Source organism: Balaenoptera borealis, assembly GCF_965194805.1.
Source record: "Balaenoptera borealis genome assembly, chromosome: 10".
Lineage (NCBI taxonomy): Eukaryota > Metazoa > Chordata > Mammalia > Artiodactyla > Balaenopteridae > Balaenoptera > Balaenoptera borealis.
In genome coordinates, this window is record NC_138874.1 from 5,308,412 (window position 1) to 5,334,117 (window position 25,706).

A 25,706-nucleotide genomic window follows, 5' to 3' on the forward strand; every position below is an offset into this window, starting at 1 on the left:
TCTAGTACATTTTCACCTCCTCCTTTTACTCTTCCCATTTTTTTTTTTTCCTGGAATCAGCTTCTTTTGACAAACTGCTCCTTCCTTTACTATAGTCGCTCATTCATAATCTGGCCCTATTCCAAGCACCCCCTTAATTTAACTGGTGATTTAAAAAATAATCTTCTGCTTCACCAGTGGTGAGTGCCTTTATATCTTCCTCTTTATGGAGACTCCAAAAATAAAATGGTAAGAATTATTAATCCCAGAACACATTAAAGAATCTGTTCCACTGCCTCAGGCAGGGTAGCCATTTCAGCTACCATCCAGCCAGTCGGCTCGGGGCTCTGACTGAACACTGTGCATTGCCTCGGCGTCTTGAGGGTCACCTTCAGAAACCTTGGGGCTTCTCAGCCCAAGTGATAGTCACGTAAGCAACCTCAGTCAACCTGCTAATCCCTCCCTAAACCCTGCCCTCGGAGCCGCCTTTATCGGTCTCCGATGTTCCCGGTTCCCTCTTTCTTCACTCTCGTCCGGAAATGACTCTCATTTTCTTCTGTCACCCTGGTCTTCAATCCAGGGGTCCTTTGGGCTCACTGTTTAGGGGACTCTCCCACTCAGTATCCTCATAGGTTCAGCCCCACAATTCCTCCCCTCCCCCGACCACGGCTCGCCCACGTCCCACCCCTCCCCTTCCCGCAGCGCCTCCGGTCCTCAGGCCCTGGCCCCGCCCTACTCCTGGCTGGCCAATCCCTAGCTCTGCTCCGGGAGCGTCACAATGCGCCCTCGCGGCCCCGCCCACAGACGACCGCCTCAGAGACCCCGCCCCGCCGTGGTCTTTGCGTCTTTCCGGCTCCGTCTTGGAAGTGGAACTACGCCGCGTCTTCCTGGAGAAAAAGGTAGGGTTCTGCAGGGAAACCGGCCCGCGGTTACGCTGGCAGCCGGGAGCGGGCCGGAGGTGCGGGTTCCTGGGGCTGCTGTTCCCGGGTGCTTGGGCGCAGGGCCGAGGGAGGGCAGGGCACTCCGAGAGCTGAAGGTCTTCCGGAAGCGCCGCGTGCGCACGACGGACGGGAGTTGTGGCCTCGGGCCCGCCGTGCGCCTGACCCCGCCTCTCCGGGGGGCCCTCTCCCGGGGCGCGCTGCCAGGGGTTTCCATAGTGATGGTAAACAAGCCTCAACTGCCTCAGCTACAACTGCCAAGTCCCCCGCGTTCCACCCTGCTCTAGGTGCTTAGAGGGACGACCGAGGTGCCGGATGTGAAGAAAAGCGGGGGCGTGGAGACTTGGAGCCCGAGGTGAGGGGTGGGACGGGCGGCGTGTCCGAGGCCCGCATACCGGGGAGCGGCCGGGGAATGCGGCCCCTAGCATGGAGGACCGAGGGGTTGAGATTTGGGGGTCAGGAGAGGCGGGATCGGAGGTGAAGGCCCGCACACCCGGGACCGATTAGGGACTGGGCCTACTGGGGGTTGGGGACTGCGGGGCTGAGATTTGGGGTCGGAGGAGGTGGGATCTGAGGTCAGGGGCCATACACCTGGGGACCGACTGGGTACCGAACGCGGGGACCCAGCCCACTGAGGGTGGGGACCGCGGGGCTAAGCTTTGGGCTTAGGGGAGGTGGGTCTGAGGTCAAGGGCCTTACGTTCCGGGCCTGGACCGCGGGGCTGAGATTTGGGGTCGGGGAGGCAGAGTCCGAAGCGACGAAGGGAAGGAGAGCCTCGTGCGGACTCCTGAGGGAGCAGAGCCGAGCGCCCCTGCCAGGAGTAGGGTGAGAAAACCAGGCGACCGTGCGAGGGGGTTCATTTTAAAATGAAAGCGGTACTTTCACGTGGCTGAACGCGTCCGCGAGTTGCACAAGACTGGTTGGGTACCTGACTCCTCCCCCCTCCCACGTTCCCGCTCTCCGAGCCTCCACTTTCGAGCTTTGCGGCCTTTTCTTTCTCTCTGTGCGGCGTGTGTGCCCTGAGCCCTTGTCTGCATTTCTCTCCTGCTCTCAGAGGTATCGTGTCTGTATTTTGGCTGAAACTCTTTGGTTCTCGTTGTCTTTGACGACCACATTTCTGCTGAGCGAACTTAATTCGGCCATTTCTTTTTCCTTGTCCTGTGCTGCTTTTATCTTTGAACGTACTTTTGCTGATTCTTGACTGCGCCCAAGAAACTTCTGGATGCTGCCGGCGCTCGCGCCGCGCCTCCGCCGCCCTGTTCCCGCTCACGGAAGGCGGTGCCGGGCGGCCTGGGGGAGGCCGCGCGAGTCTCGGGGACCCGACCGGCCCTGGGCCCCGGTCTTTTACGTAATCGCTTGGGGGTTGCAGCCCCTCCCCGTTAATCTGTACCTTAAAGGGTCTCTAGGAGGACCCCCACAGGTTCCCGCCAGACAACCCCAGGCCTAGGCGAGCCCCCCCGACCCCTTCCCCGGCCACCGGCGAGCCCCGCGCGTCCCGCGGGACGCCCTTCGCGGCAGTTTTTTTCCCCTGAGGCCCTGACGAACCAGCATGCTTCACAAGTGTTCTCGAGGCTCCGGGGGGCCCACGAGCGGCCGCTTCCCGGAACCGCCTGGGTCGGGCGGCGGTGGAGGTGGGGGAGGGGCCCCGGGCGGCAGACGTTAGGGGCGGGCCTCGGCTGGTCGGACCCTCGTGGAACCCGGAGAGTGGAAGGCTGCAAATAATCTTTTAGTGAAGGACATCATCGAAACTATCGATCTTAATATAATTCTCACTCTTACTTTTAGTCACGTTTTTAAAAGTTAACTATTTGTTTCTGAATTTCTAGTAAGAATGAAAATACCTCGAGTTCTCCGGTTAGACAAAAATGTTAGGGTCTATCAGTGAAAAGTGATGTTTTCAGTGCTAATTTTTAGACAAGATTTTTTCATTTTCAAGTGAGTAAATTTCTGCTCTCAATGAACATTAAGAGAGACTGCTTTATAACTGGTGTTAAGCAGGTCCAGCCTTTCCCTTGGGGATCTCATCTTCCTATATGCATTTCTGTAAATTAATTAGGTTTATGATTTCCATATTATGGTCTCCTTTTTATTTTTAGTTTTGTCTTTTAGTAACATTCTTTTTGTAGTAGTTGCTTTTTGTTTTTGTTTTAACTGGCAGGTGGCTGGTTTTCACTTGAGTATTGTTACAAGGCTCCTTTAAACAAAATAACTCGAATAAAAATGTGAATTGATTTAAGGGAAAGGATTGATTAGGAGGAGAGTTAGTCCTTGAATATGGCCCAAACTGAGGGAGAGTGGAGACACGTGGTGCGTGCCCTTTGGAGTAGGTGCCTGAAGGGGGTACAGAAATGGGAGGGGGCCTCCTTCCGCAGAGGTGACTTTCCCACCAACCTGCCCTCTCCAGTCTGAGCTCTGGCTCTCAGGCTCTTTGTAGAAACACATTAATTGACCCTTACTGGATTCACAGACAGAGCTAGGTGTTTGACCACATTTTCTAATCACGTGCTCGTGACCAGTGTACAAGGAGGTATTACTGTATTCCCATCATGCAGATGTGTCCTAGGGACACAGTTGGGACTGGAACTCAGGTCTATCTGACAGGGACAGTCCTCTGCCAGGGCCCCTGCCCCTAATTAGTTGCCCTGAGCAAAGATTCTTGTGGAAGACAAAAGACTGGGCAAAGGGAGAACCAGGTTCATCTTAGACCAGCCTGGTTTATTTTAACTATTTGTTTGTATTTCTAAGGATTTTTAAAATATAACCACAATACCATTATCACACCTAAAGAAATAGTAATTCCTTGATATCATCAAATACCCAGTGCTCAAATGTACCCGATTGTGTAATAAATATTTTTATATAGCTGGTTGGTTTGATTTGGGATCCGAATAAGGTCATTATATGTTTAGTAGATATATAGCTCTCAAGTTATGTTTTAAGACACAGCAGCATTGTCCAACAGAAATATAATGCAAGCCACATAATTTTACATTTTCTGATAAAAAGGAGCATAGTTCACTTTAATAATTTAGTTTAACATGTTATATATCTAAAATAGACCCAAAATAATCACTTCATCATGTAATTTTTATAATTAATTTATTATTTTTTAAAATTTTTGGCTGCGTTGGGTCTTCGTTGCTGTGCGCAGGCTTTCTCTAGTTGAGGTGAGCGGGGGCCGCTCTTCGTTGTGGTGTGCGGGCTTCTCATCATGGTGGCTTCTCTTGTTGAGGAGCGCGGGCTCAGTAGTTGTGGCGCACAGGCTTAGTTGCTCTGCGGCATGTGGGATCTTCCCGGACCAGGGCTCGAACCTGTGTCCCCTGCATTGGCAGGCAGATTCTTAACCACTGCGCCCGCCACCAGGGAAGTCCCCCAATAAATTTTTTTTCCCCAGTAAATTTTTAAGTTATATTTTTCATGTTTTTTTTTTTTTGAACTAAGCTTTTTCAAAATCCAGTGTGTGGGGCTTCCCTGGTGGCGCAGTGGTTGAGAGTCTGCCTGCCAATGCAGGGGACGCGGGTTCGGGCCCTGGTCTGGGAGGATCCCGCGTGCCGCGGAGCGGCTGGGCCCGTGGGCCACGGCTGCTGAGCCTGCGCGTCTGGAGCCTGTGCTCCGCAACGGGAGAGGCCGCGATGGTGAGAGGCCCGTGCACCGCGATGAAGAGTGGCCCCCGCTCGCCGCAACTAGAGAAAGGCCTCGCACAGAAACGAAGACCCAACACAGCCAAAAATAAAATAAATTAAGTAATTAAAAAAAAAAAATCCAGTGTGTGCTTATTTTATAGCACATCTCAATTTGTACCAGCCTCATGTCAAGTATGACAAGAGGCTACCTTATTAGACAGTGACGATCTAAAGGTTCTCTATTCTTAAAAGTTTTTTCTTTGAACAAATCAGGTTGTGTGTGTCACGTAGGTTTCCTTCCCCACACTCTGGGTTTTTCTGACTGCATTCCCATGGTGGTGTTTGAATCTCTGTCCTCTGCGTTTCCTGTAAAATGGTAGTTATCCTCTACAGGCTGTCCTGATTCCGTTGCGATTTTATTTTGAAATACTGCATGGGAGGTGCTGTGTACTCCTGCCAGAGGCACATATTGGTTGGTGTTCCTTCTTTGTGATGTTAGCAGCTGTTGATGTTCGTTCTCTAAACGCATTGTTTTGTTGATTGTTTCCAGATCAGTGATGTTTTAATTCAATATTCCTTCTCAGTTATTAGCAGGTGTACTTCTGTAGAGAGGAAATTTTCTTTGTTAATCATTTGATTACGATGTACTTTATAAAAGGCAGGTTAAGTTTCTGATTCCTTTTTTATATTTAGTATCCATATCCAGAATAATGAATTGAATCCTTAGACACTAATTTTTCTGGTATCATTATGAAGTCATGGATTTTAACATATAGGGTGTGCTTTAATCCACTGTAGCTTTTATTCTCTTTGATGCTCCAATTCAATTTTTGGCCAATGGGAGCCCTTCAGATTGGTTCCTTTCTTGACACAATTTCAGTGGTCTTTGGCTTCCTTGGTTTAAGGCCTAATACTTCATTAGGTGGATCCGTCAAAGTTTATTCAACTGGATCTCTAGTGATGGGCAATTGGGTTGTGCTGCAATGGATAGCCTCTGCAGGCGTATTTTCACTTTCTTGGTCATAGGGGTTGAACCATTTAATATTTCCACAAACAGTATCTGAGAGTGTCTGCTGATCTACAGCCTCTCCAAGCGGGTTTGTTATCAAACTTTTGTATTTTTGCCAGTGTGATAGGTATTTTAAATGTTGTTTCATTTAAAATTCTAATTTATCTTACATGGTGATGTTGAGCATCTTTTTGTATTTAAAGGCATTCCTTTTTCTGTCAAGTGTCCTTACCTCTAGCCCATTTTCTTTTTTGGATTGTTGGACTTTTTGTTTCTCTCTTTAGAAGCTCTCTCTGTACCTTAAGGGTATTAACACTTTTGGGAAATAAATTGCAAATGTCTTTCCCATTTTATCATTGGTATTTTGCTTAGCTTATGGTATTTTTAGCCATGCATAAGAGGGTTTAGGTTGTTTTGTTTGTGTGTGTGTGTTTGTATATTTTTCTATATTATGGGGTTTGAGTCATGGTCAGGAAAGTTTTCCTTACTGCCAGTGTAAAGACAATTCATCCATGTCTATTTTTCTTCTGTTATTTAGGGTATTTCTTAGAAACATGAAAAATTCTTAGTTAGCCCACATTTTACCTTCATCAATATGTTAATGTGACAGTATCAGTGATTGACTTTGAAATGATGAATTACAGTTGCATTCCTGGAATAAATCCAACTTGGTCATGTTGTATTAAATAGCTTTGTGTATTGCTGGATTTGGTTGGCTAATGTTTATTTAGGAATTTTTCATGTGAGTTCATGAGTGAAATTAGCCTGTGAAACTTGATAAACTAATTCTAAAACTCTTGGAAAATCAATTCCAAGTTTATTGTAGATCAAAATGTTAAAAAACATAGATGGAAACAACAGAGCTTTAAGTTAAAAAATATCCATATGGCCTTGGGCTAGGAAAAAGGTCTCTTAAACAGGACACAAAAAGCGATAATCACTTAAGGGGAAAAAATGACAAGAATGAAAAAAATTCTAAACTATTATGTTTCCCTTACAGTATGCCTTTTACAAAAATCCTCATATAGTATAAATATTTTACAAATTCCTACCACACTCTCTCCTTTTAAGTTTATCTACGTGCAAAGATGGTCCATCATTGACATCTCCATTCTTCATCTTCCCCTAATTGAGGTCTCTTCTGCTTTACATGAATATTTGGTTAGAATAGTGCTGTCCAATAGAATTATGATATGAATGATTTTTAAAATTTTTTAATATTTGATGTAATTCACATACCATATAGTTCACCTTTTTAAAGGGTACAGTTCAGAGGTGCTTTTTTTTTTTTTTTTTTTTTTGTAACAAAGTTGTAAAAACCATCACCACTATCTAATTTCAGTATATTTTCTTTCTTTAATTAATTAAATTGAAGTATAGTTGATTTACAATATATAATAGTTTCAGGTGTACAGCACAGTGCCTCAGTTATACGTATGTGTATTCTTTCTCAGATTCTTTTCCCTTAGAGTATATTACAAAATATTGAGTATAGTTCCCTGTGCTATACAGTAGGTCCCTGTTGGTTATCTATTTTATATACAGGAGTGTGTATATGTTAATTCCAACTTGCTAATTCCCCCCCCCCTTTGGTAACCATAAGTTTGTTTTCTATGTCTGTCTCTTTCTGCTTTGTAAATAAGTTATTTGTTTTTGTTTTGTTTTTAGATTCCACATATAAGCGATATCATATTTGTCTTTCTTGTCTGGCTTACTTCACTTAGTGAGATAATCTCTAGGTCTATCCTTGTGGCTGCAGATGGCCCAGTACCTTTTCTTATGTTGAAACACCCTTAAGCATTCTTAAGCATTCCTAGGATAAATCCCACTTGGTCATGGTGTATAATCCTTTTTACAGGCTGCTGGATTCAGTTTGTTAGTATTTTGTTGGGATTTTGTGTCTATACTCATAAGGGGTTATCTTGCAATGTCTGTCTGGTTTTGATATCTACAAGTGTATTAGTTTGCTAGGGATACCATAACAAAGTCCTACAGACTTGGTTACTTAAACAATTTATTGTCTCATAGTTCTGGAGACCAGAAGTCCTACATCAAGGTGTCAGCAGGTTTGGTTCCCTCTAAGAAGCTTGAGGAAAAGGATATGTTCCAGACCTCTCTCTGTGGTTTATAGATGGCTGTCTTCCCTCTGCTTATCTGTGTCCAAATTTCCCCTTCTTCATGTTGGAATACAGCCCATCTTAATTATGTCATTTTTAACTTAATTACCTATATAAAGACTATATCCAAACCTGGTCACATTCTGAGGTACTGGGGGTTAGGACTTTAACATGTGAATTTTGGGGACACAATGTTCAGCTCATAACAGGGGGTAATTAATACTGGCCTTGTATATAGAATGTGTTGGAAAATGTTTTAATATTTTAATTTAGTATATTTTAATATATATTGTGATTGGTTCAACACATCCAAAGTATCACTTCAATATGTAATCAATATTTTGAAGTTGAGGTTTGAGGTTCTTGTTTTTGATGTTCGCAATTCATTTTAATTTTTTAAATTTAAATTAAATTTAATTATTATTATTAATATTTTTTGGCTGCTCCGAGAGGCTTGTGAGATGTTAGTTCCCCCACCAGGGATCGAACCCGTGCCCTTGGCAGTGAGAGCGCAGAGCCCTAACCACTGGACTGCCAGGGAATTCCCTGCAATTCACTTTATATGTACTAAATTTTATCACTTAGGGCACATCTCAGTTTGTACTTGCCACATTTTGAGTGCTTCGTAGCAGTGTGTGGCTATTGGTACCATATTTTTATCCTTTGTACCTAACTTGCTCTTTTTCCAAAGCACTTTTTCTCTGTACTTTAAATTTTTTTTTACCATCGTATGCCTGGGTTGTGTGTTTTCAAAGTATCTGTTGGGAACTACACCACTGAGTTTATCTTAAGCCAGGAAAGTTTCCTTCCATTCTTTATCTGTTCTCACCTCCATTTTGTCTTTTTCTCCTTCTGGAATTTCTATCATTCACATGTTGTTTCTCCTGTCTCATGTTATCTCTTACTCCTCTGAATTTCATCTTTTTCCCCTCATTGTTTCTGGGTTTTTTTTCTTTGTTTTGAGCTATTTCTTCCACTTGGTTTTCCAAGCCACTATCCTTTCTTTCAATTCATTACTAACTTTATAAATTCAAAACTCAATTTTTAGCACTGAAAAGTTTTTTATTCTGTAATCAAGTATCTGAGAGTGCTTGTTATTTTTTCTGTTAAAATATCTACAGTTTTGTACAGTACTTCTTGTTCCCAGAAAACTGTCTGCTGTTCTAAGCCGTTGTCCGGTTTGTGGTATTCTGGTGCTGGAACCCCTCTCAAGTACTTTGTCGTGTTCCTTTCCTCCTCTTGGCTCTGTTCTCTACCCGCCCGCCCCGCCCCCCCACCCCGGGGCAGTGTGCTATGGTCCCCTGAGCAGCAAACATGGAGCACAAGGAGCTACAGCTGCCTCCACTCCTATGGCAGCTGCAGGGGACCTGACAAGATGTCAGCTCTCCACCAAGACCCAAGAGGAAGCTCTAGGCCTCCTGAAGGGGCTGTGGGCATTCATTAATACAGATGATGAAATATTTCCCTCAGTTGGGGAGAACAGATTTTTATCTTTAACACTGGAGGTTTCTTTTTCTTTTTTCTTAAAAATTAATTATTTTATTTATTTATTTTGACTGCACCGGGCCTTAGTTGCGGCATGCAGACTTAGTTGCAGCATGCATGTGGGATCTAGTTCCCCGACCCGGGATCGAACCCCAGCCCCCTGCACTTGGATCCGCAGAGTCCTACCCACTGAACCACCAAGGAAGTCCCTGGAGGTTTCTTTTTATGAACACCCCACCTGATACTTTTTTTTCTGTTGTAACTTTAGATCTTGATTCTTGAGTCACTAATGCAATCAGTAATACAGAGCAATGACTGCTTGTTCTATGGTGGCTAATAATTTGTCCCTTGTGTTAATTTCAGTACAAGCATTATAGACATAATTTACCTAACATTACACTATTTTTGCTTTTTAGTTAACACAGCTTTTGAGAAATAAACAGAGGAAAACTGTGTATTATTACCTCAGGCTTAGCTACAGTAAGCTAAAGAGCCTAATAGCTAAAAGATGATGGAAAACAGCTTTCCTATTGCTTACAAATTATGATATATTTTCTTTGATGGATAAAAATGTAGTAATAGCAACGAACACTTAAAATGTCATTTATTTTAATCACCCCACCTATAGCTTCTCTTTTTTTTAAGTTGATTTACAATGTTGTGTTAGTTTCTGGTGTACAGCAAAGTGATTCATTTATGCATATATATATTCTTTTTCATATTCCATTTATGGTTTATTACAGGATATTGAATATAGTTCCCTGTGCTATACACTAGGACCTTGTTTATCTATTTTATATATAGTACTTTGTATCTTAAAGCTTCTCTTTTCTTTAATAGCCCTTAGGTAGTTTTATGTGTTGAACTTGGTATGTTGTACAAATTAGGTCAGAGTTCTCACACTTGAGAGGCATGAGCTGTTTGAAAATTTAGGTACAGTTGTGTGTGGGGGGGGTATACTTTTTTAAAAAGTTGATCTAGACCTGCATCATATTCTCAGGTGGAGTCCCTGACAGTAAAAAAATGTTTAGGAACCACTGAATTGGGACTTTATAAAATTGCTGGGTTGGAAGAGACTTGAGGTTTCTAGTGTAGTTTCCAATAGAACAGGAAAACATCCATAACAAATAGGAATCTGGGCTCTGCTCATATACTGTCCCATGACTGGGAATTGCTTCTTCCCCAGACCCCATGTGTGCTCCTCAAGTGGAAAACAGACAGCAGCAGAAACGATACCTAAAATTCTCTTTTTTGAATTTAGTAAGAACTGAATATAAAGATTAAAAGGATTCACCATAAAAAAAAAAAAAGGATTCACCATAAAATAAAAATATTTTTACAAAGCAACCAACACCAAAACATATCCTGACAAACGGCTGCATTATATATTGAACAAGTATCTGGGGGAAATAAGTAGGTAATGTACAAAGGAAAAATAGAATAATATGGTCTTCTAACTTCTACTTTTAAACCTTAGCTTTTTACCAGGGGGAGAAAGTTTAACATTTCCACCCCGTTCATGCTTCTGATCTGTTTAAATGTTACTTCCTCAGAACCCCAATGTGAGTTAATCCCTGTTTTCTTATTTATTTCAGAATTTGTCATACGTTTGTTTGTTTCTTTATTGATTTCCTAGTCCACTGTTCTGTGGACTTAGCACAGTACCTGCATCTTGTAAGTGCACAATATTTCTGGGTTAATGAATGACTTGAAATTGGGTAAATTTTATCTACTGCACATCACTCAAATCCTTTCACATGCTTCAGTTTCCACCACAATGTTTTTGTTGCAGGGTACGTACCATCAGTTCTCCCTAAACTTGTCTCACTTCTTCCCATCCCGTCTCCATGCATCTGTTCCCATCATTCATTTTCCAGAGAGCAGCTAGACTGTTCTGTTGAAAAGCAAAACTCTATACTACATTCCATTTTGAAATAGTTAAGTATCTTCTCTTAGAGTAAATAAAATCCAAAATACCGAATCAGGCCTTCAGGGCTTTGGAGGATCTTACTCTGCTTCCCCCTTTTGTGGATCTCCCCGCTGGCTGCAGGTGTTCTGAGGTGCTTTCTGTCTCAGCATTACACTTTCCCCTGTGTCTTCTGTACATGTTGTTCCTTCACCCGGCAGGAACCCTATCATGACTGATCAATTATTAACACTCGACTAGCCAGTTAGCCAGTGTCACCAACCAGTTAAGCCAAGAAAGAACATGTAACGCTACTTAACTGCAACAAGTACATGCAAATAAAATAAGTGAGAAAATGGATGCCAGTCGTTTAAATAACCAAGAATGTATTTTGAAGAGGATTTTAAGTGAAATAAGTGCTCGTGAAGCAGTCAAGATACTCATTTCCATAGAGATACTGTTTCCAAAAACAAGCCAATTTTGTGGCTTAATTTTTCTTCAGAATATTGTTTTATTTCTTTTGAGTGTATGAGTTTTTAGTGTCTTTCTCACTTTCTGTGGGATGGCTGGATTTTGAATCAGATCATTTTGAAGCAGATCCCAGCCATCACACCATTTCACCTACAAACAAGTATTTAAAATATCTCTAAAAATTAATTCCTTTGTTTTTAAACATAACTGCAATTCTATCATATCTGACGTAAGTAAAATCAGTGTTCAAGTATCTCCTAAATTGTCTCATAAATGTTGATCAATTTGTTTGAATCAAGATCCAAATATGTCCCATGCATTGTGAATCCTTGATAATTCTCTTAAATTTCTTTTATTCAATAAGTGCTCCCTTGGAGATATTTTGTTGAATGCCTGGCTATTGTGCTTATCGAGTTACCCACAGTCTGGCTTTGTAGGCTGCATTATCATATTCTCACCTAGAACCTTTTCCCTGTAAATTCTGTAATTTGTTCGTTATTTCTAGTAAATAGATTGACTTTTTCCTCTTAGATAATTTTATTACTAAAAGTATTAAACATACACAAAAGTAGAGACAAAAGTATGAAACGCCATATACCCATCCCCCAGCTTCAGTAATTACTAAATCATGGCCCATGTTGTTTCATCCGTACTCCGACTCCCTGCAGTCAGATTATTTAGAAACATTCATCAGATGTATATCTAATGACTTTCTTTAAAAAAAATCACAGCAGCATAGCTACAACTAAAATTTTATCATTTCTTAATGTAAATACAGTCACTGCTAAGATTACTGCAATTGCCTTATAATTGTTTTCCAGTTCATTTGAATTAGGAGTCAAAAGTTAATAAAATGTAACTGCTTGTTAGGTTATGAAGTTTAAGAATTGCGTGTTTTAAAATTAATCTTTTTAAAATTGTGCAAAAATATTTACATGACTAGGCCCAAATCTACAAAACAAGGTACTGTATACACAAAGACGTTCTACCTTTTGTTCATTAGTTTCCATTCTGAATCCTTTCCTGCCTTCAGAGATGATTTTTTTTTTTAATTTAAATTTTATGGTTTCTCCTTCCACATGAGTGGTGCCGGTCACCCCTCCCCTCCGCCCGTACTCTGGACTTTTCTCCACCCTGGCACTTCTGAGAGCTCACTCAGAACGGTCTTCCTCGTTGCTTTCCTTCCCTCCTCCTCCCACTTCCTGCCTTGGTCGACCGCGCGGGCCGCACCTGCAGGACGCGTTTCCATTGGTGACATCTTGGCGGGCCCGTCGGTGGCACTTCCTCCTTTACGCCCCGTGACCCACGTCCGGCTCGCCGCCCTCCCAGTCACGCGGCCTCTGCCTCCGGGACGCAGCCCCGCGCGCCGGCCTTCCGGACTCCAGGCCCCGGACCCGTCGTGGTGAGCCGCAGCGAGCGGACGACCCCCGCCCGCACTCCCCCCAACCCCCGAGGGTCTCGGGAACTCTTCCCCACCTCTTCCCGCACAGCCGCCCCCCCACCCCCGGAACTCTTTCTTCCCCCTCGCTGCCCCGGGAATTCCCCCTCCCCCCCCAACCCCACGGCCTCAGGAAGTCCCCCCGACCCGACCCGGGAGCTCCGCCCCCAGCCCGGGAAGGCGACCGCCGACCTCGGGTCCCGGGAACTTCCTCGCAGCCCCTAGAAGCCCCTCTGACTCGGGAGCTCCGCCTCCCCTTCCCCCCCCACCCCCCGCGATTCCAGGAAGCCCGGAGAACTCTTCCCCACCTCGCCGCCAACACTTCCCGCCTCCCTCCCCGGTCTGAAACCTCTTCCTTCTGCCGCTCCAGTGAGTCCCCCTACCCCGGGAGCTCCCCTCCACCTCCGGGCTCGGGGAGCCTTAGCCTCGTGACCTCCTTCCCCTCCCCCCAACTCGCGCAGCCCGGGAAGCCTCTCCTCCCTCCCCCAACCCGTAGCTCGCCCCGCCCCGGAAGCTCCCGCTGACCCCGCCCAGGCCCGGGGATGGGGCGCCCTGTTGTCGCGCGTTCCTGTAGGGCTTGGCCGACCCGAGACTGTCGGATCGCCCGGTGGAGGCCGAGCGAACCCCTTCACCTTGTCCCGGTGCCTCCGCCAGGAGCCTGGTGTCCGGGACCCATACCGCGCTTCCCGCCGAAATCGCTCAGACGCGCCCCTGCCGGCCCGCGATTTTGAGAGCGCACTTTGAAGCCTCGTTCGAAGCGTTTCCCCACAGCCAGTTGAGTTTCAGTTTCAGGTTAATAACAAAAGGAGATGCACCTGGCTTTTCCCCGGAATCCTCTGCGTTTTTAAGCGTCGGGTGGAATTGGGGGTCCTTTGGCTGTGAACCGCGTTTGCTTCATGAAGATAGAAATCGGTCCTGCTCCTTTCAGCGGTAAGTCTTAGGGCCAAAGAGTCAACCGCGTAATCCTGAGGCGGGGTCTCACGCAGACCGTGATTTAAGAGGTAGAACTTTCTGAGTGATTAAGACAGCCAGAACAGTCTGAGTGCTGCCAGCTGTAGGTTAAAATTCATTTACAGATGGGGACGAAATGCTCTTCAGGCCTCACTGGAACACAAATAAAGGGGGTGAAGCCGGGGACCCGCCGAGTTCCCGTCTCTCAAGAGAGACGGTGCGGGTGCAGTTTAAAGCGCCCTGTGTGCTCCCTAGAGAAGCCTAATCAGCCGTGCGTTCAGGCGCGCCCTGTTTATCTTGATTGGTCCACCTGGATCCGAACTAAATCCTGCCTAACCTGTATAGTAGAGTGAGGAAGAGCACGTTCTGGAGACCGTCCCAGGAGTCCTGGGAGCCTGTTAGAAATGCTGAGTCTCGACTCCGGCCCAGATCTATTGTTTTAGGATCTGAATTTTAACAAGATCCTCGGGTGGTCCGTGTGCGCACTTACGTCATAGTCTAGTTGCGGGTGTGTGTGTGTGCGCGCGCGCGCAAGAGCCTTGGTTGTCCCCCCTTTCGGTACGTTCAGTTCAGTCGGTCTCCAGTTGCAGCACCCGAGAGCAGTATTTTGTTAGCCGCCGCCGCCGCCAGCAGCGATTGCAGGGTGCTGCCGGGGAGTGGGGGTGGGCGACCAGTGTTCCCCCTCAGCGCTTCAACTGTGTGCGCGCCGCGGTTCAGTCTCGTGAAAATCGGCTTCCTTGCTTCTGGCCGCCCCCGAGTGTGCGTGCCCGCGGAGGCGCCTCAGCTGTTGGTGTGCGGACCACACTGGAATGAGCCAGGAGCAGGGATAAACCGAGGCAGAAGGGGTTCGGCCCGTTAGGATGACTGGGTTCTACCCTTCAGATTTCACTCTTTTCTGGGGGGCAGAGGAGAGGGGCGGTTGATGAAGCCTCTTGAAAACCCTCTTCTAGAGAATTTGCAACTGTTACTTCTTAAATTGTAGTACTTTACATTTATAGAGGTCTTTCCTCCAAAATAGTATCTCGTGTAATAATTACAGGACGCTAATAAGGAAAGGCAGATATTACCTCTTAAGACAACAGGCTCAGAAATTAACTTGACTTTCTCAGTTCTACGTTTCTGAAACTAAGAATGTGCTTTAATTCTCAAACTTAATTCGCTGGACATACAGTATTTTGGGGACAGCTTTGTTCTGTGGCTGTGGTTGATGGTACTGATGTTTTTCCTATTGAAAAGCGTATTTCAACATTTCCTCCCCTCACTCTTCCTCAGTTAAAAGATTAATGTTAGACCAAATACATTAGGTCTCAAGAAGTGAAGCTATCACATAAAACTAGGAAAGAAAATCTTGAGTATCTCCACCTAGTCCCCCAGGGGTGCTTGTAAATTGTAAATACTGTTGGTACAGTCTCTAGCAAACCAGCTTTCTCTGGAGCCCATCCCTGTGAAAATCTGGCCACGCCTCTGGTCCCCTGTGCGGGTCGGCGCCGCAGCTCCTCGCCCGCCCGCCCGCGGCTTCCCGGAACCGCGCTGACCTTGCCTCCGCTCCATCCCGATAGTGCCCCTCCCGCCCTCGATATTTAAATTGCCTTAGCGCGCTTAGGTATTCGTGTAAAGAACTCGCGTTTTGAGTACGTCTCTCAGGGCAAGTGGAGAGTTCCAGGCTGGTACTCTCGGCGTTACCCTAGGAAAGAGGTGAAGCGTCTCAAAGCTGTGGGGGCGGGCGGGCGTGCACTTTCTTGAAGGCAGCCCCGCGGTTTTGTAAACGGCCTCCCACAGCCCGGGCTCTGGCTTTTCCGGAGGAAGGGAGCCCGGAGCCCAGCCCAGCCGGGGAACCGCTGGCTGTGCTCACTCTGGGAGTGCTGGGGCACTGAGGCAAGACGGCCTTATCGCTCTTTTTTAGGACAGTTCGTTACCTGCCTGGAGTGTCTTCGACTGTGGGCATCCCCCGCTGTTCTTTAAGGTGAGCTATTTTAAGAAAAGTAATTTCTCAGTTTGTAATTGATTTATTTTATTGACACAGAAAACTTTCTTGAGTGTGAAGTAAATTTTTTTTTCACTAGCTGTAAATCTAACGTTGAGCAGAACTCCAGCTCTCTTAACTTTCTCAAGTGTTAATGTTCTAAGTACTGTAAGTCTGCAAAGAATTCAAATGTAGAGGATTCTGAGGGCAAAGATGAGGATATTGCATTATGTACGTTAGAAATATAGATAGGTGTTTTGGAAGAGTGCTCTCACATTGCCTTTAGAGGAGAAGTCACTTTATTTTTGAAACATTATTTTCTGAAACAAAAAACATTTATAATTGTTTTATATTGGGCGTTTTAAGTAGTCCTTACATGAAATGTCTGTGTTCTTTTATGCTTCCTGCTTGTCTTTTTTTTATTTTTTCCCCCTGCTTGTCTTTTTTAACCTAACCAGGCTGCCATATTCTAGAGGGTGCTGTTGACCCCACCTGGCCATCTGTTAATCTCTTGCTAATCTTGGGCCTGCTGTGCTGGGGGTGGGACCACAGTGACCTACGGAACAGATCAGTCTGTCCCTGCAAGGCCTCGTGCATTTTTGAAGAGTTTTAAACAAATCATGAATTTGTTTCCCTAGAATGCTCTGGGATCATAGAACTGTAAGACTTAATTTGTGGAAGAGGAAGATTTTATGGGAAAGGTGGTATATTCGAGCTGAGACCTTAAGGATTAGTGGGATTTAGCTAGACAGAAGGTTGGGTGGAGTATATTTGGAGAGATAATGACCACGTGTGTCACACCCAAGGCAGCAGAGAGCCTGGCACACTCCAGGCACAGAGAAATACAGGAATAAGAGGATATATGTTTTTTTAATGCAAGTGATGTGAGTGTGTGTTACAGGTCAGAGCTGCAAGGCCTGAGCGCCCCCTTAGCCCCATGGTTTGTGTTCCAGGCGGTGGGAAGCCACTGAGGTTTTAGAACAGGAGAGTGACATAAAGTCACTTTAAAAGAGCTACAGATCAGGTTGCAGTAAGGATTGGAAAAGTTTTAAGGATCAGATGTGAATGTGTCCTGGAAAGGGCTTTTGGTACTGGGATTAGAAAGAAAGAGGAAGTAGAAAGGGATATGAGGGCAATGCACAAAGAAGATGATGATTTGATAATTCAGATCATAATGCCAAGCAGTGTGCTAGGGACTGAGAAGAGATGTGAGAAACCTTTATTACTTGTTGGAGTCAAGAGTTACTGAATAGAATTTAGGTATGGGTTAGGAATAGGATAAGGGTGGAGAATGGGATGACCCCCAAAGAAATGATGAGCTCATTGGATTTAAGGGCTTGGGAGTTGTTCAAGGATTACTTTAGTTTCATTCTAGAGCTTCTGGATGACAAGTAAGGCTGACCAGGGTGCTGCTATAGAAGAGTTACAGAAAAAAGGCTGTGTTCATTTGTGGTACATAGGTGGTACTATGGAGTAGAGTTTGTGTATACCAGTCTTGGCCTCAGGGAGCCTAAAGCTGGGAACTTGGGTTCCTGAGCCCAGAATTGGCCCTGGACATATAAGGATCAGGTGAGGCTGCCTACAAGGAGGGGGGGGGGCAGAAAAAGAAAGAAGGGCCAGTGATTGCGTACAGTTGAACCTTGAGGAAGGGCTCAGGGAGGCAGAGTGCCTAAGGAATTAACAGGAAAACCAAGAGCCACGGGGAGAAAGGATTTCCAGAGAGAATGGTTAAATCCTGCTGTGGGAACTGAAAGGATGGAGATAAAAAAATGTTCCTTTCTTGCCGTGGAGGTCCTTGGCAGAGTGAGATCATGCCCTTCTTTTTATGGTGGGGGTGGATAGAGGCCTTTTGAGGATGAGATTTTACTGAAAGGGAAAGCAAATCAGCAAGTAGCTGGAGGCAAACTTGGTATCAGGGAAGGTGTATATTACAGGGTTGGTTAGAAATGAGATAATCTCCTTAATTGATAAGGAAAATAGCGTTCTGTGAAGAGTTTGTGAAGATGGGGATTTCTTGGGGCAGGTGGAGTTGCCGGAGCAGAGCCACAGGTAACAAGCTCAGCTATGAGAAGAAGCAACTCCTTGTTTATAAATTTCTAAATCTTGTTCTAATTTGCTTCACTGTGTCTCTTAGCAGTTTGCTTTTCTTTTTCTTAACTTACCATTCATGCTTTCTAATTTGTTTAAATTGTGGGTTTTTTAGAAATCTGCCTATTTTGCTCTAATAGTATAAATACCCCATTCCATCTAGGATAGTTTTGGGATTCATCTGAGGTAGGATTCTGCTTTATCTTTTTCTACATAATGACCAACGTGCCCAGATTTCTTGAAAAGGCGGCTCTTACCTTTAACGGCTACATCTGTGTTACAGTTGATGTGAAATGACAATTTTCATGAAACAATTTCCGTGTACTAGTGCCCGCTTTGAGCATTGATCACTAAGAATGTAGTTTGGGTCCTATCTGTATTTTTATTGTCTCTCTGTTATGTGTATATTGCTATCTGATGACTCAACCTCTACTCTTCACAATACAGCCCTTTACATGGATTTGACCTTTACTCTTTCAGTTTGGACTCTTCGGTGTCAGATGCCACTTGCACTTCATGACAGACACCCTGTCAGGAAGGGCACCTGTCATGCCTCTTGTACACTGAGGAGTTCATTCCCTTTGTAGTCCCTCAATGAAACACAGCAAAATATGTGTGTTACGTTGATCAACATGATGTGTTTTTTTAAAGATTTTTTTCCTTTTTTTTTGATGTGGACCATTTTTAAAGGCTTTATTGAATTTGTTACAATATTGCTTCTGTTTTACGTTTTTTGGCCTCGAGGCATGTGGGATCTTTGCTCCCCGACCAGGGATCGAACCCTCACCCCCTGCACTGGAAGGCGAAGTCTTAACCACTGGACCGCCAGGGAAGTCCCCATAATGTGTTTTATGATCTCCCCCCCCCCCCCCCCGCTTTTCTTTTCTTTTTTTGGCCGCACTGTGCTGCTTACGGGATCTTAGTTCCCGAACCAGGGATTGAACCCGGGCCATGGCAGTGAAAGTGCCGAGTCTTGAACACTGGACCACCAGAGAATTCCCAGTTGATCCTTTTTTAATATGTGAAACTGAGAAGCATATAATTTGATTTTTACATTTGCATCACACTTAACTGATATTCTGCTGATGCACTTATCTGTTTGTTTGGATATGTCTTAATTTGACCTCACACTTGACTCAGGTTTTGTTTGAGTTGACAATAGGAACAATGATACTTCCTTAGGCTCTGGAAGCCATTGCTGTCTTGTATCCTTGCAGCATTGTTGCTGATGAGAACACTGATTCTGGTTCATCCCAGTGTCACAGGAAATGTTATTCTGTATTGTGATTTAAAATAGCCCGTGTTTGTCACGTCTTTTTGCTTCTGTAGTGTCTTGCCACAAACAAGCAAATTGGTTAAATGTATGGCTTGTAGTTGAAGAATCACACAAGAGCTGTTTTAAATGAACCACCAAATTTCATCACAACAGATAACGTGGACTAAATAAAACAAGAAAATGCCCTGCCCAATACTTCTGTGTTCAAAGTACCAGGTCACACCTACCCTCTCTTGCCTTTTACTTTAGCAATGCAACAGTACAGCTCATCTGTCTTCCTGTAGTTCTGACAAGTTCTTAGTATTTCTGAATGTTGCCTCAATTCATTCTCTTCTCTTTCCTTCTAGAACTCATAGTAATTGACCATAAGAATTTGTAGATTTTGTCTTATTGACTGAAGCTTCCAGATCACTATTTTGCTCTTCAAATTTTACTCTCCATTGTCACTTTTTTCTTTTTTTTTTAAGACCCCCTAAATTTGTTAATTTGTTATTTTCAGTCTATCTGTGAGTAATGTAACTATTTTTGGGGAGACATAGGATTGAATCTCTGCTCATGTATTGTAACATCTTTAATTTCACTCATCCTTCCTCATCTGTAAAATGGAAGCTATTTACTGTATATTCTTGTTATACATATTAAATGAAAATTTATGTAAAGTAGTTTTTGCTTTCTTTTCAGCCACAAAAAGCCGCATCCAAGTTTGTTTGACGTCTACTCTGTCAAGTGTCCATGATGTTGGGCCCCGAGGGAGGTGAAGGCTTTGTAGTCAAGCTCCGTGGCCTGCCCTGGTCCTGCTCTGTTGAGGATGTGCAGAATTTCCTCTCCGACTGCACAATTCATGATGGGGTCGCAGGCGTTCATTTTATCTACACTAGAGAAGGCAGGCAGAGTGGTGAGGCTTTTGTTGAACTTGAATCAGAAGATGATGTAAAAATGGCCCTTAAAAAAGACAGGGAAAGCATGGGACATCGGTACATTGAGGTGTTCAAGTCCCACAGAACCGAGATGGATTGGGTGTTGAAGCACAGTGGTCCAAACAGTGCTGACACCGCCAATGATGGTTTCGTGCGACTTCGAGGACTCCCGTTTGGATGCACCAAGGAAGAAATCATTCAGTTCTTCTCAGGGTTGGAAATCGTGCCAAACGGGATCACATTGCCTGTGGACCCCGAGGGCAAGATTACAGGGGAAGCCTTTGTGCAGTTTGCCTCACAGGAGTTAGCTGAGAAGGCCCTAGGGAAGCACAAGGAGAGAATAGGGCACAGGTATATTGAGGTGTTCAAGAGCAGTCAGGAAGAAGTTAGGTCATACTCGGATCCCCCTCTGAAGTTCATGTCAGTGCAGCGGCCGGGGCCCTATGACCGGCCTGGCACAGCCAGGAGGTATATCGGCATTGTCAAGCAGGCGGGCCTGGAGAGGATGAGGTCTGGTGCCTACAGTGCAGGCTACGGGGGCTATGAGGAGTACAGTGGCCTCAGCGATGGCTACGGCTTCACCACCGACCTGTTTGGAAGAGACCTCAGTTACTGTCTCTCTGGGATGTACGACCAAAGGTATGGAGATGGCGAGTTCACTGTCCAGAGCACCACTGGACACTGTGTCCACATGAGGGGGCTGCCCTACAAAGCGACGGAGAACGACATTTACAACTTCTTCTCTCCACTCAACCCAGTGAGAGTCCATATTGAGATTGGCCCTGATGGAAGAGTGACCGGCGAAGCTGATGTCGAATTTGCCACACACGAAGAAGCTGTGGCGGCCATGTCCAAAGACAGGGCCAACATGCAACACAGATACATAGAACTTTTCTTGAATTCCACGACAGGGTCCAGCAACGGGGCATATAGCAGCCAGATGATGCAAGGCATAGGGGTGTCAACCCCGTCCACTTACAGTGGCCTTGAGAGCCAGTCCGTGAGTGGCTGTTATGGGGCGGCTAGCTATGGTGGCCAGAACAGCATGGGTGGATATGACTAGTTTTGTAGTAGCTTTTGAGTTATTTCAATCAAATTTTCACAGGCAGCCAACAAGCAGTGAAAAGCAGTTATTACTCTAGAGGAAGCTGTGGGACCCATTTTGCACCATGAGTTTGTAAAATCTGGATTAAAAAATTACCTCTTCAGTGTTTTCTCATGCAAACTTTCTTCTAGCATGTTATATTGAGTAAACTAAAACCATTTTCAGCTTTTCTCAGCATTTTGGTAGTGTACTTTCTGGAGTGATGTTATCTGAGTTAAAGTAGTTTTAAGTACATTAAATGTGGATCTTTTACACCACATCATCGTGAACACATTGGGGAGGTGTGCTTTTTTGGAAAACTCAAGGTGCTAGATCCCTAATTCAAAGAGGAACATTTCTCATGTTTGTTCATTCTAGTTTATTTTCATTTAAAATCTCTTAGGTTAAGTTTAAGCTTTTTAAAAGTTAGTTTTGAAAATTGAGACACATTACTAATACTGTAGGAATTGGTGAGGCCTTGACTTAAAACTTTCTTTGTACTGTGATTTCCTTTTGGGTGTATTTTGCTAAGTGAAACTTGTTAAATTTTTTTTGTTAACTAAATTTTTTTCTTAAAATAAAAAGACTTTTTCACAATGACTGGCACAGACTATATACTCACCAAAAACTAGCAAAATGACTGGGTGGTTGAGAAGAATTTCATTTTACTACTGCATTTCAGTGTGAATTTTAAAATTTAGCAGTATGATTTCCCTTGTATTCTTAAAACGAGGCTAAATTAAACATTCAGATTTAAAAACATTAAATATGTTTTTTAAAATATATGTTCCTTATATGAGTGGAAATGGTGACTACAGAGTATGAGACTAGAAGCCTACAGTCCCATCTTCCTGTGACTTGTGTTCTGTTCATCAGCCATTTGTAATGTCCTGTTCCCTTGCTTTATGCCGGGTGGCACCTGTTCATAGCTAGAGATGTTTAGTTTTGCATGCTACATGCATTGAGTCATTAGCCACAATTTTATGTTTTTTTTTTTATAAGATGTGCTGATTTAAACAGTCTTTCTTCCATACTTAGGATTATTTCTAGAGCACACACTGCTGGGTTACAGTTACTGGTTATTGCAGGATACGCATATTCTCAAGTTAGAAACCTATTTCCAAATTGTTACTAGAAAATTGTCTGTCTGGCAGTTGGAAACAAGTTCCAAATTTCAGGTAGCTCTGCACACAGCGATCCATCATTTTAAACTTAACACGTACACTAAAACCGTCAAGACTTTAAAATGCGAATGAAGTTTATTAAAAAGAACTTTGCTTGATGGCTATTAACTTTCCCAGCTTTATTTTCCCACTTTAATAACTATACAATGTAGCCCAGTTATCCAAGTTTCACCAGTATTAATAGTATCTTTGTATGGTATCTTCATTTTAAGGCACTGGCCTCATTTACGGAGAAGCTGCTGTGTTAGCCAAGCCTCTGACGGTTTTATAGGTAGGTTGGAGAGTCTTAGGCCTTTCCTGGCTTTTTCGGGCTTCACAACCCCACCCTGCCATTCTTCCCACTAGTGTTCTACAGACTCAGATGGCTGGAGATGGGGCAGCAGCATAACCCAGTAATGCCAGAGGCAGAACTGGGAAGGTCAACTGAGAGGACTGGATAGTGTGAGAATTGGGGGGCAGGTGAGTTGTGCAGAGACCACACATCTGCTCTAGGCTGTGTTCACAGTCTGCTCATCTCATGAGTGACAGTCCACTGTAGGGAAGCAAAGGCCATCTGGCTTGTGAGAAAGACCCAGAGAAACCCAGGCGGAAGACCTGGGAGTTCATGAAACCTGTGATGGCAAGGGCTAGGATGTGATTAAAAGACCAAGGCTTAATAGGACAGTGAAGTTTCAAGGAGTACGTTTATTCCCTGTAGATCTTTGCTAATTTTGAGGTTCAGATGCGGAAGGAGTGGGCTCCAAGAACCTGGGGTGGGAAATTGGGAATGTGCTAGATGCCCTTAAATCCCACAGTGACTCAAATTTCTGGGCCAGCAGCAGTAGCTACGGTGCCTCTTACTAGAAGACTTATCCAGAGGCATCACCTGAGGTATGTGGTTGATAAGATAATATCTGCTCTCAAAGTCTGCTTGAAGAATGAGCTGGCAAACTGCTGGTAAGCCAAATCCAGCCTGCCGTATGATTTAGTATATAGTATAACTCATGAGCTAAGAATAGTTTCCAGTTGAGTCAATTTGATGGCAGGAAACCCTGATTAATTAGAATCTCTCCCAAAAGAATTCCATTCTTATTAGTAGACCTGTAGTACAAAATACTGCACTTAGTTTTTTAGTTTTATCAAAAAAAAAAAAAATTTGTGAAAACTTAAATCTGCCTTGGCCTGCAGAATTTTTACTATTTCTGGCCCCTTAAAGGAAATGACTGACTCCTGTTTCAGAAAACTAGTATCAGGACTGAGTGGCACAGAAGGAAACTGCAGGGCCTGATTAGTATGTATGAACAGGAGCCGTAGCACACAAGGGGATCTTGAGGATGCTGAGCCAGAGGGTTGAGTATAAAATGATTGATGTGGGGCATCTCTTGTGACTCAGGATATAAATTCTAAGCATTCTTGGAGCCCATCCTAATCTAGAGTTGATCCTTGAAGCTTGGAGACAATGGCCTACAGGAGGGAGAGATGCTGGGTGTTGAGAAAGGGGGTTGGGGGACTCAGGTGGGCATGCTAGAGAAGATTAGTATTTAAGGCCAGAAAAAAAAACACCAGCTAAAAGATGTTCTCCTGGAAGGATCCAAGGACATTCCACTAAATTCGATAACGTGCTAGTGAGGTGCACCAGCATTTTGAGACATTAATGGAAGCTCTCAGCCAGGGTTGGCAGTAGAAGAAAATAGGGATAAAAAGATTCCAGAAGGGCAGAGATCAAGTGGTGGCAATCAGATGGTGAGGTAAGCATAATTGTCATGATGGGCAGCAAAACCCGAAAGGCAGGAGGAGCCTTGACCCTGCCAGATCTGTGAAGGCTATCAGACCTCTGTGTGTCCAGGGGTCATACAGGCACAGCTCTGAGGTCTGTTATATTTATTTCCAGAACAGAGCCAGGTCTCAGGCCCAGAGACCATCAACTGGAGTGGAGGAAGGGCCTGACATCATTGCAACAACTGTGTAATATTCTATACATCTCCTCTGAGGCTAGGGGTAGGAAATGACCCAAGTCTCATATGCTGTTGGATAGGGGGTCTGAGTTGATACTGATACCAGGGGATCCAAAGTGCCATCATGGTTCTGTTAAGATTGGGAGCATAGGAAGTCCAGGTGACATGGATCCCCAGGCCAAGTTCATTTCATTGTGGGTTAAACAGGTTTGCAGACCCCTTAGGTTATCTCCCTGAATGAGTGGGAAGGGGTACCCTAGGCAGTTGACAGATAACCCCGCACAGGGTCCCTGGCTTGTGAAGAGTCATAATGGTAGGAAAGGCCAAGAGGAACCTCTCGGAAGGCATTCCCCATCCAAGACAGTGAACAAAGATTCTGTGATGTGTGTGCAATGTCTGGGGTTAGGGCCATGCTGAAACGCGTAAAAAAAGGCAAGCCTAGCCCTGTTTATTTGCCTGCCTGTTCCCCAGAAAGAGCAGATGGATTCCAGCAGATGATAGCGAACGACCAGGAACTTAACCGTGTAGTTGCCCCAGTCACAGCTCAGTGCTTAATGTGGCGTGTTTGCCGGGATAGATCAACAAGCCGCTGGAACTTGGGAAGCCCCTGACCTAGCGAATATGTTCTTTTCAAACAGAGTCAAGCAAAAGATTTTTTTTAAATGACCTTATAACATGGACATCAGAACACATTCCCTGTCTTTCTCCAAGTGTGTAGTAACTCCTGTTCTCTGTTACAATACAGTCTGGAGAGACATTGATCACCTTGCCATGATCCACTATATTGATGACATGCTCATTGGTCTTGCTGAGGAGGAAGCAGTGAGTACTTGGGATGCCTTAGGAAGACACCTACATGCGTGCTAGGGGGTGGAAGAATTCAGGGCTCTGCCATATCAGGGACGTTTTTAGGGTCTAATGGTCTTGGGCAGGGATTGGCTAACTAGGGTCCATGGGCCAAATCTGGCCTGCTGCCTGTTTTTGTAAATAATGTTTTATTGGTACACAGGCTTGTGCATTCAATTATTTTGTCTAGCCTGCTCTTGTGCTACACCGGCAGATAGATGAGTAGTTTCATCAGAGACCATGTGGCCCACAAAGCCTAGCAGACACTTACTCTCTGCGCCTTTATAGGAAATGTTTGCTGACCTCTGGACCTGGGCAGAACTGGAGCATTTCCTCCAATGGAAAGGTCAAGATACTGCGTCACTAAGAAAGAGGCATAACTGTTGGTAGGACCTTTTGGATTTGGAGAAACCTTATTTTACACTTGAAAATAGTGCTCGTCCCCAATTACCAGGTGACTAGAAGGCTGCCTGGATTCTGCAAGCTGCCCTGCCATC

General features: G+C 44.6%; 2 protein-coding genes across 11 annotated transcripts in view; both read left to right on the top strand.

Moving 5' to 3' along the window:
* Positions 1 to 802: 802 nt before the first annotated feature.
* RASGEF1A (RasGEF domain family member 1A) overlaps positions 803 to 25,706 on the top strand; it is a 254,860-nt gene continuing 229,956 nt past the window's right edge. The window contains exon 1 of one of the 2 annotated variants that reach the window (XM_082407468.1): positions 803 to 878. The gene's annotated coding sequence lies outside the window, so the exon portion shown is untranslated. The remainder of the gene's footprint in view (positions 879 to 25,706) is intronic. The other variant, XM_082407470.1, reaches the window with a different exon arrangement.
* On the top strand, positions 823 to 21,369 carry HNRNPF (heterogeneous nuclear ribonucleoprotein F). Of its 9 annotated transcripts, none has more exons than XM_082407487.1 (4): positions 823 to 878; positions 1,205 to 1,272; positions 15,821 to 15,880; positions 19,926 to 21,369. In XM_082407487.1, exon 4 carries the CDS (start codon positions 19,977 to 19,979, stop codon positions 21,222 to 21,224), a length of 1,248 nt encoding a protein of 415 aa, XP_082263613.1. In that variant the 5' UTR covers positions 823 to 878; positions 1,205 to 1,272; positions 15,821 to 15,880; positions 19,926 to 19,976; the 3' UTR covers positions 21,225 to 21,369. The 9 variants fall into 9 exon arrangements, with proteins under 9 accessions (XP_082263613.1, XP_082263612.1, XP_082263617.1 ...); XM_082407484.1 differs by lacking the exons at positions 823 to 878; positions 1,205 to 1,272 and adding exons at positions 12,775 to 12,930; positions 13,753 to 13,896; XM_082407483.1 differs by lacking the exons at positions 823 to 878; positions 1,205 to 1,272 and adding exons at positions 12,779 to 12,930; positions 13,621 to 13,896.

What these genes read in the sequence shown, in the direction of transcription:
- HNRNPF (XM_082407487.1), top strand. Translation starts at nt 19,977, where the DNA reads ATGATGTTGGGCCCCGAGGGAGGTGAAGGCTTTGTAGTCAAGCTCCGT.